At 40.8% G+C, this 15,376-nt stretch overlaps 1 protein-coding gene across 1 annotated transcript in view; it reads left to right on the top strand.

Moving 5' to 3' along the window:
* Positions 1 to 4,223: 4,223 nt before the first annotated feature.
* Positions 4,224 to 15,376, top strand: part of LOC121561931 (ras/Rap GTPase-activating protein SynGAP-like) — a 131,330-nt gene continuing 120,177 nt past the window's right edge. Inside the window, exon 1 of the mRNA XM_045215154.1 lies at positions 4,224 to 4,509. Coding sequence (XP_045071089.1) covers positions 4,488 to 4,509 — 22 coding nt within the window. The 5' untranslated portion in view covers positions 4,224 to 4,487. The remainder of the gene's footprint in view (positions 4,510 to 15,376) is intronic.

Below are 15,376 nucleotides of genomic sequence, written 5' to 3'. Positions count from 1 at the left end.
AGATACAGATACAATGACTGTTGTGCAGGTGCCACAGAAATGTGTGGCAACATCAAGTACAAGCAAAACAAAAAAGACAAATCCAGGTTGCTCAAACGATATCGCCTCCATTCTATATCATCACACTACGTGTTACTATATCTCCCTCTTTGCTAGTGTTTCCCCTATATTTGTACTGTATACCTTTGGAATATGCCTTTGCATTTATCATGTTTACGTTTGAAGATTGTATATACAGTATTTGATTATTAGGCAATTTGTTACGTTACCTTTTGTCATACTTGATTTACATGATAGTATGTAATAGAAATATATTAGTAGGAGCCACAAGAGGGCTTTTGTTTTTATAGTTAGATTTATATATTCACAATATATTATTATTGAATGATTTGATTTGATGATGTGGTTGCATAGTGCCTATCTGGATTGTGCATCTGCAGATTGAGAAGTTTACCTGAATCAAGGGATCAGGTGATTGAAATGTCTGACATAAATGATAACTATTCTATAAGGTGTTCTTCCTCATCCACCAATTGCAATTGAAGAGTCACAACAATATTGTGTAGGATTTCACACACAGAATTAGTGTAAAATACATTCCAAACAAATATCAAAACATCTCTTCCAGATTAGTGATCAAAATCTTTGATCAGATAGCCATGGAAAATGGTTGCTCGTTGAGACAGATTTGACTGTCAATATGTTGAGGGGTGTTTTACATTATTTTTGGGAAGACAAGTCAACATATTATGGTATTATGTACAGGTGAAACTATTTGTACTGTTTTCCATTTTCAGGTCATAGACAGAGGAGTCAGCTCCTATCTTCCAGGTTACACTGAGGATGAGAGATAGCGTTAACTCTGGCCCACTTCCAAGCTGATACCTAAGCCCTAGTCTGGACACTAGATCTGACAAGATTGGATAGATATGAGCAATATGGCTTAAGTTTCATCCGGCCTATCAGAGGGCAAGGTGGAGCTTTCATCATATTTCTCTAATATCTAATCCTTTCAGATGTACCCAAATGTCTAAGGGGTTAGGGCTATGGGTGTTTGATTTGGAATTGGGCCCCAGAGATCATAGTGGAACAGGAGGTTGTGTATAGAACTCTAGAATATCATAGTGCAAGGTTCAGAGTTTATATTTATACAGATCTTTATTTCTGTCTATTGTGGGATACAACACAGATAAGAGTAAATGTGTGAGTTTTATCCCCCAGATTGTGTGTAAGGTGTAGTTACAGTAAATACCTAGATAACACAATAGGCAGTTATACTGTTAGAATCATGTCAACAGAAAACATTTTCAGTCATTTAAAAAAAACCACAACAAGATGTCGCCCATTCCCCCGATTGAATGATGTGAAATATGCCATCTGTTACTTAAGCAATAAGGCCCAAGCGGGTGTGGTATATGGAAAATATACCACGGCTAAGGGCTGTTCTTACGCACAACCAAACGCTGAGTGCCTGGATACAGCCCATAGCTGTTATACATTGGCCATATACCACAAACCCCAGAGGTACCTTATTGCTATTATAAAGTGGTTACCAACGTAATTAAAACAGCAAACAAGTAATTTTGTGTCATACCCGTAGTATACGGTCTGATATACAACATCTTTCAGCCAATCAGCATTCAGGGCTCGAATGACCAGGTTTATAATAGTGGATAGATGATTGCTCAGCCTGGTCTCATAGAGTAGACGTAACCTAACCCTAACCTTAACCCAGTAACCTAACTTCTAACCCTGACCTTAACCCCTAACCCCTAGCGTAGTTAAAGTTAGCCTCCTAGCTAACTTTAGCATTAGCCACCTAGATAAAGTTAGCCACAACAAGTTGGAATGCGTAACATATCATATGTTTTGCAAATTCGTAACATATTGTATAAATTGCAATTCGTAACATATCATGCGAATTGTAATTCATAACATATGATACGAAATGGATGATGGACATCCACAAATGAATACATATCATATGAAATGTAACATATCATACTAATTGGAGTGTCAAGGATTTACATTTACTATGTTACGTCTACCCCTGAGTCCAGGTTGGATTGCTAAGGGTTTGGCATATTTCTAAACAGCAGTGCAGGTCAAATGCACCTCCCAACTCAGTCCTTCCCATCCCAGTTTAGGATTTAGATAATACTCAGTGAATTTGGCTGTAGTTGAATAGGAAGAGGTCTCTGGAACCATCAGTTCGATGGTAATGAATGTATCTGTATGTTTTCTATGGTAAATTATGTCTATAGACCCGTCAAGTGTTCGTTACTGTAGGTTATAGATGGAACTATACAAAATTACTTCAAAGGACTGGGGTAAATCTGATTTTGAGTTGAGGAACAAGAAGCTAAGAGAGTCTCTATAGTCTTCTGTTTTTTTATTTGTAGTCAAGTCCATGTTTGGTTTGATGTATTTTTGGACTTTTGGTCAAAATACGTTTATACATGTATAACCTACGCTGACACAGCTAATGTAAAATTTTAAAAATTAAAAGTTGCCCTTCACATCTTACCAATGTGCTTTGAGTGTTTTCTGTCCATTTCTTGTTTAACTTAAAATGTGTATAGGCCTATTTGTATTTACAGTAGGCTAGCCAATAATAATAAATGTTGAATTGCCCCTCAGGGACAATAAAGTTATATTCTATTATTTTCTATTCTATTCCATTTTATTCTATTGGTATAGCAATAGACTCTACGCACCCCATTCACATGCAGGTATTATGTGATGAATCAATGGCCCTTCTGCCAGGCAAACAGACTAGCTAGTCCTTATGGCTCTGTTGCCAAGAATCTCTTTGCCATGGCATGTCAAGAGCAGTTGATTCATTGCAGTGACATTTCAGATAGCCTAGTGAATCTTAGAGGGCTATGATGATGCATACTGCAGTAACTGTACGTTATCCTGTATAGATGGTGTCATTCTAATTAGCAGATCACTATTGGCCTATACATAGGTTGGTTAGTCCGAAATGTATATTCAGCATGAAAGCTTTGGATGTAATTCAGTATAATGCATGTACTTACTTACATTTCCCACTAGGAGGAGGTGTAAAGGAAAGATTAAAGTACATTACCGTTCAGTCTCCAACTGCAGCTGCAAGAGCCAACCGCCAGGTGGTAGCCATAATCTAAATTTGACCCGCTACTGTGCAGGCAGGTGAAGCAACTGATCCGATCAGGACGCCATGTTGGCTCTGTGGACCACTATTGGATCCAAGAGGAAATCATCAGCCAACTGCACACGTGATGTCATTCTTGAGCTTGATAATGTGTAGGTAGGCTCCATATCAATTTGTGCATGTGTGCATTGGACGAATACAATGCACATGTATAACTACTTTTTGCTTTGGTCCTTTTAGGACACCAGCAACTTAAAATGTGTCGCTAAAAATGATCAATAGCCTTATCAATAATTTTGCCCATAATCTTTGCAATAGAACATAAAAGTGCAGGAATAAAGATGAAACCAGTTTGCTCTGAATTTAGAGCCTACAGTCAAATTATTTTGGGGGGTTCGTTTTGACATTTGAGATGAGTTGGTGTAAGTCATTTTTGAAGACCATTCATTTAGCCTACCCCTTGAGAATATTTCCATTGACCATGTCACCAGATGTAGGCCTACAGCCTAAACTACGTTTCAGACTTCCTAATAGCCTAGCTTATAGTCTATCACCAAAACGAGAGAATTATAGCCTTTCTAGGGAGTTTTTCCTAGCCACCGTGCTTCTACACCTGCATTACTAGCTGTTTGGGGTTTTAGGCTGGGTTTCTGTACAGCACTTCGAGATATTAGCTGATGTAAGAAGGGCTATATAAAATAAAATTGATTGAAAATTGATTGATAGCGAACTGTAATGTAGGCTACCGCGTTATTGGCAGCAGCACGGATCTGTGTAGTGTGTTTGTGTGTGCGCTCGTTTGTGTGTGAGCGTGTGTGACTGTGCATGCGGTGGCGTGCGCGTTTGATAGCAGTAGAAGGGGCCGTATTCAATAAGGCGAATTTAGCCATCATTACTTCTTGCACTTCAAGGAGCAAACATGGAACATACAATGCATATATAGGCTATATATATATGTTGGAAAGCGCACACACGCGCGCACTCACTCATCCGCCCCCTCTCTCTCTCTCTCTCTCTCTCCGTCTCTCTCTCTCTCTCTCTCTCTCTCTCTCTCTCTCTCTCTCTCTCTCTCTCTCTCTCTCTCTCTCTCTCTCGTGTTTTCCCCCCACACCTCAATAACGGTGCGTGCGATATATTTGTGCATATACTTTTATGCACGGGGATACATTTTCAATGGCTTATAATTCGTGGATTATAATTTCTATTTTTGATTTCAACAGCAGTGGAATATTGGTTACCATCGACTCCAATTGTGAATAGCGTATTCCTTATTTTCTGACTGGTGTGTGGTATTTTTTTGCATGCGGAGAGACTGTCAAGACTCGAAGACCACGTTCAATGCCGTTGGAACATGTCCTATGTTCCCTTTCAAGGTAAGAGACCTGATATATTCCACTATTGCATCTCCCTCCCTCCCTTCCCCTCCCCCTCATCTCTCTCTCTCTCGCTCTCTCTCTCTCTCCATCATACAATACAGAATTGAGCAAAGGGGTGCGTTAACGCGGCATAGTGGAAACACAGGCAGGTACAGCAAGAAGTAGTGTCTTCCAGATAGCTACCTTCCTGCTTTTATCACTGTGTGCCAGTCAATATGTCACTGTGCCTGTGCATGCTAAGAAGGATAGTTCATAGTGTTGCAATGTGCTGAGGTGTGCATGCCTGCTGGTATCATGGTCTTGCAAGTACACTTCCCTGTGTGCAACATCCATAGATCATGGTCACAGGTAGCCTACTGTATCTCCATGATACTGTGTGCAGTAAGGAGCCTGAAGGGGTACTTATTTGCTTGTTTTTGAGACTCAATATTTAATGAGTTTGTAGTGGAGGAAAATGGTCCCTGAAAGTGTATGTTCAAATCAGTTCCCTTGGTATTGTGACACCGCAACCATGACTAATGCTGTGTGAACAGAGAACAACGTGAGCTACTTCAATGTACAATGTTAGTTTTAGGCTGCTGAGGTGTGGATGTCTTGTACCACCAGGTACAGTAAGGACACTGCTGTACTGGTGATGGATTGACAAAGCTCAAACCAAAATCATGTTCAGCAGCCAATACATGAATGTCTTAAAGTTATCAGTCATTCAAAGAGAATGACCGGTTCAAACTCTGTAATATTATGCTTTTGGTCATCTTCTAACACAGCGGATATAGCCAAACGGCCTCTTGTGTGAGCACAGCAATAGAAGTTGGTTGCATAATATTTGTGAGATGTGAAGCTACTGTATGCGAGCCCACTCTGGAGAGATCACTGCCAGAAAAATGTGTGAACAGTAGTATTATACCTTCAAAACCCATGTTAATAGGCATGTACAGGCTATACTCTTTCCACTACAATAGATGGCACCATCAACCTTTTAGATGTAACAGGTTTTCTGGGAAGGGGAGTCTGCGTTTGAATCTCAAGGTAATGTTATCAAAAGGAAATCAGGTGATCAGTCACATATTTTTTTAAACTTATGGCTGACTGAACACTAGTTCCCTATAAAAACACTAGTTTTATTTTTCCTTGACGAACACCATGCCGAAATGCATCAGTTTTGAAGTTGTTAGACTGAAAATGCCATAGAAATAAAGGCATTTTAAATAATATGCAGAGTGCTGCCTTGGCTCTCCTGTATTTTGTATTTTACACCAATGTTTAAATGTTTGGGTCCCAATTCCATGGTTACTCAAAAGTAATTAGGCCTATATGAGTATCACATGTACATTTAATGTGAAGATAAGATACTGTAGGTCTCTCTCTCTCTCTCTCTCTCTCTCTCTCTCTCTCTCTCTCTCTCTCTCTCTCTCTCTCTCTCTCTCTCTCTCTCTCTCTCTCTCTCTCTCTCTCTCTCTCTCTCTCTCTCTCTCATGGTGCAGATGGACAGCGTGGAGCACCAGCCAGCCACTGAGCCAACCCAGTCATGTCGATTTTACAGTAGTTTGATACAGCAGCTCCTGTCAAGCATGGACATTCATTTTAAAGAGACAGTGCACCGCCAATGCACTGACTGCAGCACTCCTCTCATGTGACATAAGGGGCTGTCTTACACCCTCCGCCAATCAAGCTGTGCCAGGAACCATCATCTGTTAGGCTATTACTGTACTGTATGCTCGAGATCTACCGTGTTTGATGATCTGTCAGGGGAAAAGCTCATTCATTTTCCAATGGGTGTTGAGTACATTGGAGTTCTGTTTGCGGCGGTTTGAAGTGTTGTATTGAATTAATGCAAACATTTGTAAATGATGCAACTCACTAGATACCATCTCGTCTGATGTAAATTCATTGTAGTGATCTGGCATTTTGTGAGTTAAAGTGCCTGCTGTCCAAGTTTCGTGATGTTGGGAATTAATTGGCCAACTTCCCTCAAGACGAGAAAAGCCAACATTCAAGAACATCAAGCGTGACTATGTCTCAGCCTTTTTCAGCAATGCTAACAACTAGCGTATACATGAAAGCAAAGACAATGTCGGTTGGTATCCTCAAGGAAATATCGTAGTCATAATTTCGGCCCACAAACATAAAGTAAATCAAAGTTAAACTGCCCCTCATTTGCTTGTATCTGCATACTGTTTAGCATATTCATGGCACAGTACAGCGAACGTATGAATAAGCACAGGAGGTGGCGTAGAGCAGTTTGATGGTAAGATTATTTATGCATATTAACATTTACTGGCAGATGCTTTAAGGTCTTTGGTTTTGCCCTAGTTCAACCAATGACTCGTTCCCCAGCAGTACTGACTGAACCTGCTGTGGTGAAAAGGCCCAGACAGACCCCATCCTTACTGCTGATTCTGGGGAAATCTACATAAGGATCCCATTAGAAATGAGTAGCTGGGAGAAATGGTTGCTTAGTGCAGACCACACCATGGGAGGGGGGCCCACTTATTCAATCCCACCGCAAAGCCTGGAGCCCAATGACTCAATGAGTTTGTGTTTAAAGGATGCTCGTCTTTTGATTGAACCTGTCAGGATTCACTCATGGCAAAAGGTCAGGATGAGCTATCTCCTCTCCTAAGCCAATCGGAGGGCTGCCAATCCGGCATAATTATGTCCCTGCGGATGGTTGGCTCACAGGCCTTCCAGACATTATGTCATTGGATCCCACGGATTCTCATGATGCATGGACATAGATTGTGCCTTCAGACCTGGAGATATTCAACAACTTATTGTACATACACTACCGTTCAAAAGTTTGGGGTCACTTAGAAATGTCCTTGTTTTCGAAAGAAAAGCAATTTTTTTGTCCATTAAAATAACATCAAATTGATCAGAAATACAGTGTAGACATTGTTAATGTTGTAAATGGCTATTGTAGCTGGAAACGGCTGATTTTTAATGGAATATCTACATAGACTGACGAGTTTCAGAAGAAAGTTATTTGTTTCTGGCCATTTTGAGCCTGTAATCGAACCCACAATTGCTGATGCTCCAGATACTCAACTAGTCTCAAGAAGGCCAGTTTTATTGCTTCTTTAATCAGCACAACAGTTTTCAGCTGTACTAACATAATTGCAAAAGGGTTTTCTAGTGATCAATTAGCCTTTTAAAATGATAAACTTGGATTAGCAGCACAACGTGCCATTGGAACACGGGACTGATGGTTGCTGATAATGGGCCTCTGTACGCCTATGTAGATGTTCCATAAAAAAATCAGCCGTTTCCAGCTACAATAGCCATTTACAACATTAACAATGTCTACACTGTATTTCTGATCAATTTGATGTTATTGTAATGGAGAAAAAATTTGCTTTTCTTTAGAAAACAAGGACATTTCTAAGTGACCCCAAAGTTTTTAACGGTAGTGTATGTCACTCTATTAGTAATAGAAAAAATAATATTAGTCATGGAGTCATCATGGAGCAGTTATTGGATGTTTGTAGGGACGATTGAATGGCATAAAAAGCAGAGTATGCCTAAAAACAGCAGTTTTCACTTGCAGATATATCATTAAAAAATAACATTTAGTTGTTCAAGGTGGGATGTTAGGTTGTAATGTACAGATAGATTTAGGATCTTAATTTGATCACCCTGTTGCAGGACAACTTTCCTGTATTGCAGGAAATGTAAAGCTTGTAGTGTATTTGAGGTTTAAAAAGGCTTCTGAAGTTTGTAATTTCCACTTTGAAATTTCAGACTTGATTTTCCCTTACGAAAAATGCATCGACCCCTACAAAAATGTCCATTAATTATAATCCACATAATAATTCACATTTCCGGTTGCTGCAGGATTATTTTCCTGCTGTAGCAAACTGACTCAAATTACGATCCTACATCTGTTAGATGAAACATTACTTTTATGCTTTTGGTTTATACATTAATATTATTTATGTGCAATTACATTATTTGCACAATATAGGGCTTTTTCAAACAACCCTCTCTGACCCTTTTCAGTCAAAGTATCTAAAATAAATGTCCTGTGATAGCTTGGGGGAGAGTCTGAATTCTACACCGTGTCAATTGAGATGCTGATAGTACAGCCTGTGATAAGTACCCCCTAAAAGAACACATTATTAAATCACTACTGTGGTGCCTCAAGCAGGATTACAAATTGGAGAGCTGGGCTCACAAAAATAGTGCTCACTGAATCCTTGTACCTGGGACCCAGGGTTACAATGAGAACTAGGAGACATTGCACTGTAGGGTAGCTAATCAGTCACCTGTTGAGATGTTCAGTCCCAGACATGTTACGTCTATTTTCAGTGTTATGTGTAGATTTCACACTTTTTTGTAAGTCAAGGGGGTAACACTTGATGTAGGATGTCATAATGTATAGACTGCATACATATTATACCCGGTTGTAAGAATGACGTGGTGGTCAAATAACGCCATGACAGTAGCAGATAACCTCACATTACTCATTGATGTACCATAGAACTTAACATTTGAATGTTCATTTGTTTTCTGATAGGGCCTAAGGTTTAAGAGAGTTACAGTAGCCAGTCATGATGTCATAATGTGCTGACAGGACTTTACAGCCATCTTATTACAGTGTTATAAAGGCAGACGGCTAAATCTAATGTGGTCTCCAAGCTTCAATATCATGCTAGCGATGGGCTAATTGGTCCCTCCTCTCTTGTGATGCTAATAGGTGGCTGATATATGCAGTGTCAGTGTGCACCTTTACTAAAGGTGGTGAGAAAAGAGGACTGAATTTTCACGGGATGTACCTCTCATTCTCTTCAGATGCACAGATACTGCAGAGAAGAATGGTGCATTTTAATTAGCTGTAATTAAATACACTGATATGCTGATACCCAACAACAGGGCCATTGGACCCTGACATTTCAGAGCACTGTATTACCATTTTAAAGTGTTTCACTATTATACATTTAGGGTAGTGTCTCTACTTCAGGAAAATATTAGTCATTTTACAAGGCACACAAGAATGTGTGTGTGTATGCGGCGTGCGTGCTGTGCATGCTTTTGTGTGTGTGTGTGTGTATGCGTGTTTGCGAGTGTGCTTGTGTACAGATGTAGGATATTAATTTGATCACCCTGTTGCAGGAGCACTTGTGGTGTATTTGAGGTTTTAAAAGGCTTCTGAAGTTTGTAATTTCCACTTCGAAATTTCAGACTTGATTTTCCCTTACGGAAAATGTATCAACCCCTTCAAAATTATCCATTGATTATAATCCAGATAATAATCCACATTTCCTGTCGCTGCAGGATTATTTTCCTGCTGTAGCAAACTGGCTCAAGTTAAGATCCTACATGTGTGTGTGTGTGTGTGTGTGTGTGAGAGAGAGAGAGTCTCTGTGTGTTTTATTTTAGTGATTAACTTCTACTCTGAAGACCTCATAAAGGTTAGCAGGCTCACTCTGCATACCTGGCACTATATTTAGCATCTTATCGGCACCACAAAATATGAGTGCATTTCAACTGTATTTGCTTCCAAAGAAAATTCTGGCATTCATGCACTGTTCAAGTGATATGCCCTTTTGTTATTTCAAATAATGAATCATCTAAATTGGAGTGGATTGTTAAGAGAGACTGGAAATGCAATCCAATTTCTAGTGTTTTTTATGTAAGATTTATTTTCAGGAGGAAAGCTTCTGTCCTAATGGTTTTCAGAGAGCCTATCTTGCAGTTGTTGCTCTGTTTGGCATTTCAATGTGGAGTTGAGTTGTTCTGGATGAGAGTGGAGATAATGGCAGAACATCCTGATCTCTTTGATCAGAGGCAGAGTCTAACTGGTAGAAATGGACTGCTGAGACAGGAAGGAGTGAGACACCTATGAAACACTTTTAATTGTAGCTTCTTGCTTCAATGCCATGTTTGAACACTCCTTTCCTCCATTAAGATACTACACTGGAATGCACACTCACTTTAACCACAAAACTGGCTTCAGAGTGTCTCAGTTTGTTTGACCTAGCGAGTGGTGAGTGTTCATATTAGCTGGGGGTGAAAAGTTGACTGAGATTGTGTTGACCAAGCAAGCGGGATGTCACAGCGGGATAACCCCTGGTTTGAGATGAAGAACATACCACACAGGGTTATATATACTGAACAAAAATATAAACGCAACATGTAAAGTGTTGGTCCCATGTTTCATGAGCTGAAATAAAAGATCCCAGAAATGTTCCATACGCACAAAAGCTTATTTCTCTGTAATTGTTTGCAAAAATTTGTTTACATCCCTGTTAGTAAGCATTTCTCCTTTGTCAAGATAATCCATTCACCTGACAGGTGTGGCATATCAAGAAGCTGATTAAACAGCGTGATCATTACACAGGTGCATCTTGTGCTGGGGACAATAAAAGACCACTCTAAAATGTGCACAACACAATGCCACAGATGTCTCCAGTTTTGAGAGAGTGTGCAATTGGCATGCTGACTGCAGGAATGTCCACCAGAGCTGTTGCCAGAGAATTGAATGTTCATTTCCCTACCATAAGCCGCCTCCAACGTCATTTTAGAGAATTTGGCAGTACATCCAACCGGCCTCAGAACTGCAGACCACGTGTATGGCGTCGTGTGGGCGAGCGGTTTGCTGATGTCACCATTGTGAACAGAGTGCCCCATGGTGGCGGTGGGGTTATAGTATGGGCAGGTATAAGCTATGGACAGCAAACACAATTGCATTTTATCGATGGCAATTTGAATGCACATATCCTGAGGCCCATGGTCGTGCCTTCCATCTGCCGCCATCACCTCATGTTTCAGCATGATAATGCATGGCCCCATGTCGCAAGGATCTGTACACAATTCCTGGAAGCTGAAAATGTCCCAGTTCTTCCATGGCCTGCATACTCATCAGACGTCACCCATTGAGCATGTTTGGGATGCTCTGGATCTACGTGTACGACAGCGTGTTCCAGTTCCCGCCAATATCCAGCAACTTCGCGCAGCCATTGAAGAGAAGTGGGACAACATTCCACAGGCCACAATTAACAGCCAGATCAACTCTATGCAAAGGAGATGTCACACTGCATGAGGCAAATGGTGGTCACACCAGATATTGACTGGTTTTCTTATCCACGCCCCTACCTTTTTTAAAGGTATATGTGACAAGAGATGCATATCTGTATTCCACAGTCATGTGAAATCCATAGATTAGGGACTAATTCATTTATTTCAATTGATTGATATACTTATATACAGTGGGGAAAAAAAGTATTTAGTCAGCCACCAATTGTGCAAGATCTCCCACTTAAAAAGATGAGAGAGGCTTGTAATTTTCATCATAGGTACACGTCAACTATGATGGACAAAATGAGAAAAAAAAATCCAGAAAATCACATTGTGGGATTTTTAATGAATTTATTTGCAAATTATGGTGGAAAATAAGTATTTGGTCAATAACAAAAGTTTCTCAATACTTTGTTATATACCCTTTGTTGGCAATGACACAGGTCAAACGTTTTCTGTAAGTCTTCACAAGGTTTTCACACACTGTTGCTGGTATTTTGGCCCATTCCTCCATGCATATCTCCTCTAGAGCAGTGATGTTTTGGGGGCTGTCGCTGGGCAACATGGACTTTCAACTCCCCTCCAAAGATTTTCTATGGGGTTGAGATCTGGAGACTGGCTAGGCCACTCCAGGACCTTGAAATGCTTGTTACGAAGCCACTCCTTCGTTGCCCGGGCGGTGTGTTTGGGATCATTGTCATGCTGAAAGACCCAGCCACATTTCATCTTCAATGCCCTTGCTGATGGAAGGAGGTTTTCACTCAAAATCTCACGATACATGGCCCCATTCATTCTTTCCTTTACACAGATCAGTCGTCCTGGTCCCTTTGCAGAAAAACAGCCCCAAAGCATGATGTTTCCACCCCCATGCTTCACAGTAGGTATGGTGTTCTTTGGATGCAACTCAGCATTCTTTGTCCTCCAAACACGATGAGTTGGTTTGGTTTCATCTGACCATATGACATTCTCCCAATCCTCTTTTGGATCATCCAAATGCACTCTAGCAAACTTCAGACGGGCCTGGACATGTACTGGCTTAAGCAGGGGGACACGTCTGGCACTGCAGGATTTGAGTCCCTGGCAGCTTAGTGTGTTACTGATGGTAGGCTTTGTTACTTTGGTCCCAGCTCTCTGCAGGTCATTCACTAGGTCCCCCTGTGTGGTTCTGGGATTTTTGCTCACCGTTCTTGTGATCATTTTGACCCCACGGGGTGAGATCTTGCGTGGAGCCCCAGATTGAGGGAGATTATCAGTGGTCTTGTATGTCTTCCATTTCCTAATAATTGCTCCCACAGTTGATTTCTTCAAACCAAGATGCTTACCTATTGCAGATTCAGTCTTCCCAGCCTGGTGCAGGTCTACAATTTTGTTTCTGGTGTCCTTTGACAGCTCTTTGGTCTTGGCCATAGTGGAGTTTGGAGTGTGACTGTTTGAGGTTGTGGACAGGTGTCTTTTATACTGATAACAAGTTCAAACAGGTGCCATTAATACAGGTAACTAGTGGAGGACAGAGGAGCCTCTTAAAGAAGAAGTTACAGGTCTGTGAGAGCCAGAAATCTTGCTTGTTTGTAGGTGACCAAATACTTATTTTCCACCATAATTTGCAAATATATTCATTAAAAATCCTATAATGTGATTTTCTGGAGAAAAAAATCTCAATTTGTCTGTCATAGTTGATGTGTACCTATGATGAAAATTACAGGCCTCTCTCATCTTTTTAAGTGGGATAACTTGCACAATTGGTGGCTGACTAAATACTTTTTTTCCCCACTGTATGTAACTCAGTAAAATCTTTGAAATTGTTGAATGTTGCTTTTATATTTTTGTTCAGTATAGTTTCCTTTCTAGGTTAAAGTATAATGGCCTTACCATCATTCCACACTGCCATAGACTATACACAGTCGCTTTCCACTGACATGTGGTGCTGAACTTCGTAATACCGATTCATTCGCTGTCCACTTCAGTGGTGCTGATTGCTGACGTAGAGTTTCAGTGCACTGCAACAGCTTCACTGTCAAAACAAGTTTGGTTTATTTGGTTCTACAGTTGACCTTTTTCACATACCACTATGCCAACTAAGGAGAGGGGAGAAATGAGAGAGTAAAAAAGAGAGAAAGCATGCATAACTATATATTTGTGCAACTTGATCAAAGGGGAGATAAAGTTAAATTACTCATATTTTGTAGACCTCGGGCATACAGTGAGGGAAAAAAGTATTTGATCCACTGCTGATTTTGTACGTTTGCCCACTGACAAAGAAATGATCAGTCTATAATTTGAATGGTAGGTTTATTTGAACAGTGAGAGACAGAATAACAACAAAAAAATCCAGAAAAACGCATGTCAAAAATGTTATCAATTGATTTCAAATAAAATAAAATAAAATGTTATTGGCCACATGCGCCGAATACAACAGGTGCAGACATTACAGTGAAATGCTTACTTACAGCCCTTAACCAACAGTGCATTTATTTTTTTACAAAAAAGTAAGTGTTGAGAAAAAAGGTGAGGGACAGAATAACAACAACAAAAATCCAGAAAAACGCATGTCAAAAATGTTATAAATTGATTTGCATTTTAATGAGGGAAATAAGTATTTGACCCCTTCTCAATCAGAAAGATTTCTGGCTCCCAGGTGTCTTTTATACAGGTAACGAGCTGAGATTAGGAGCACACTCTTAAAGGGAGTGCTCCTAATCTCAGTTTGTTACCTGTATAAAAGACACCTGTCCACAGAAGCAATCAATCAATCAGATTCCAAACTCTCCACCATGGCCAAGACCAAAGAGCTCTCCAAGGATGTCAGGGACAAGATTGTAGACCTACATAAGGCTGGAATGGGCTACAAGACCATCGCTAAGCAGCTTGGTGAGAAGGTGACAACAGTTGGTGCGATTATTCGCAAATGGAAGAAACACAAAATAACTGTCAATCTCCCTCGGCCTGGGGTTCCATGCAAGATCTCACCTCGTGGAGTTGCAATGATCATGAGAACGGCGAGGAATCAGCCCAGAACTACACGATAGGATCTTGTCAATGATCTCAAGGCAGCTGGGACCATAGTCACCAAGAAAACAATTGTGAACACACTACGCCGTGAAAGACTGAAATCCTGCAGCGCCCGCAAGGTCCCCCTGCTCAAGAAAGCACATATACAGGCCCGTCTGAAGTTTACCAATGAACATCTGAATGATTCAGAGGAGAACTGGGTGAAAGTGTTGTGGTCAGATGAGACCAAAATCGAGCTCTTTGGCATCAACTCATTTCGCCGTGTTTGGAGGAGGAGGAATGCTGCCTATGACCCCAAGAACACCATCCCCACCGTCAAACATGGAGGTGGAAACATTATGCTTTGGGGGTGTTTTTCTGCTAAGGGGACAGGACAACTTCACCGCATCAAAGGGACGATGGACGGGGCCATGTACCGTCAAATCTTGGGTGAGAACCTCCTTCCCTCAGCCAGGGCATTGAAAATGGGTCGTGGATGGGTATTCCAGCATGACAATGACCCAAAACACACGGCCAAGGCAACAAAGGAGTGGCTTAAGAAGAAGCACATTAAGGTCCTGATCCCATAGACAGACCTTAATCCCATAGAAAATCTGTGGAGGGAGCTGAAGGTTCGAGTTGCCAAACGTCAGCCTCGAAACCTTAATGACTTGGAGAAGATCTGCAAAGAGGAGTGGGACAAAATCCCTCCTGAGATGTGTGCAAACCTGGTGGCCAACTACAAGAAATGTCTGACCTTTGCCACCAAGTACTAAGTCATGTTTTGCGGAGGGGTCAAATACTTATTTCCCTCATTAAAATGCAAATCAACATAACAACCTCTCCCTCAACGTGACCA

The sequence above is a fragment of the Coregonus clupeaformis genome, unplaced genomic scaffold, assembly GCF_020615455.1.
Source record: "Coregonus clupeaformis isolate EN_2021a unplaced genomic scaffold, ASM2061545v1 scaf0377, whole genome shotgun sequence".
In the NCBI taxonomy this organism is placed as follows: domain Eukaryota; kingdom Metazoa; phylum Chordata; class Actinopteri; order Salmoniformes; family Salmonidae; genus Coregonus; species Coregonus clupeaformis.
Note: the sequence above shows the minus strand (reverse complement) of the source record. Positions and strands in the feature narration are given on the sequence as shown.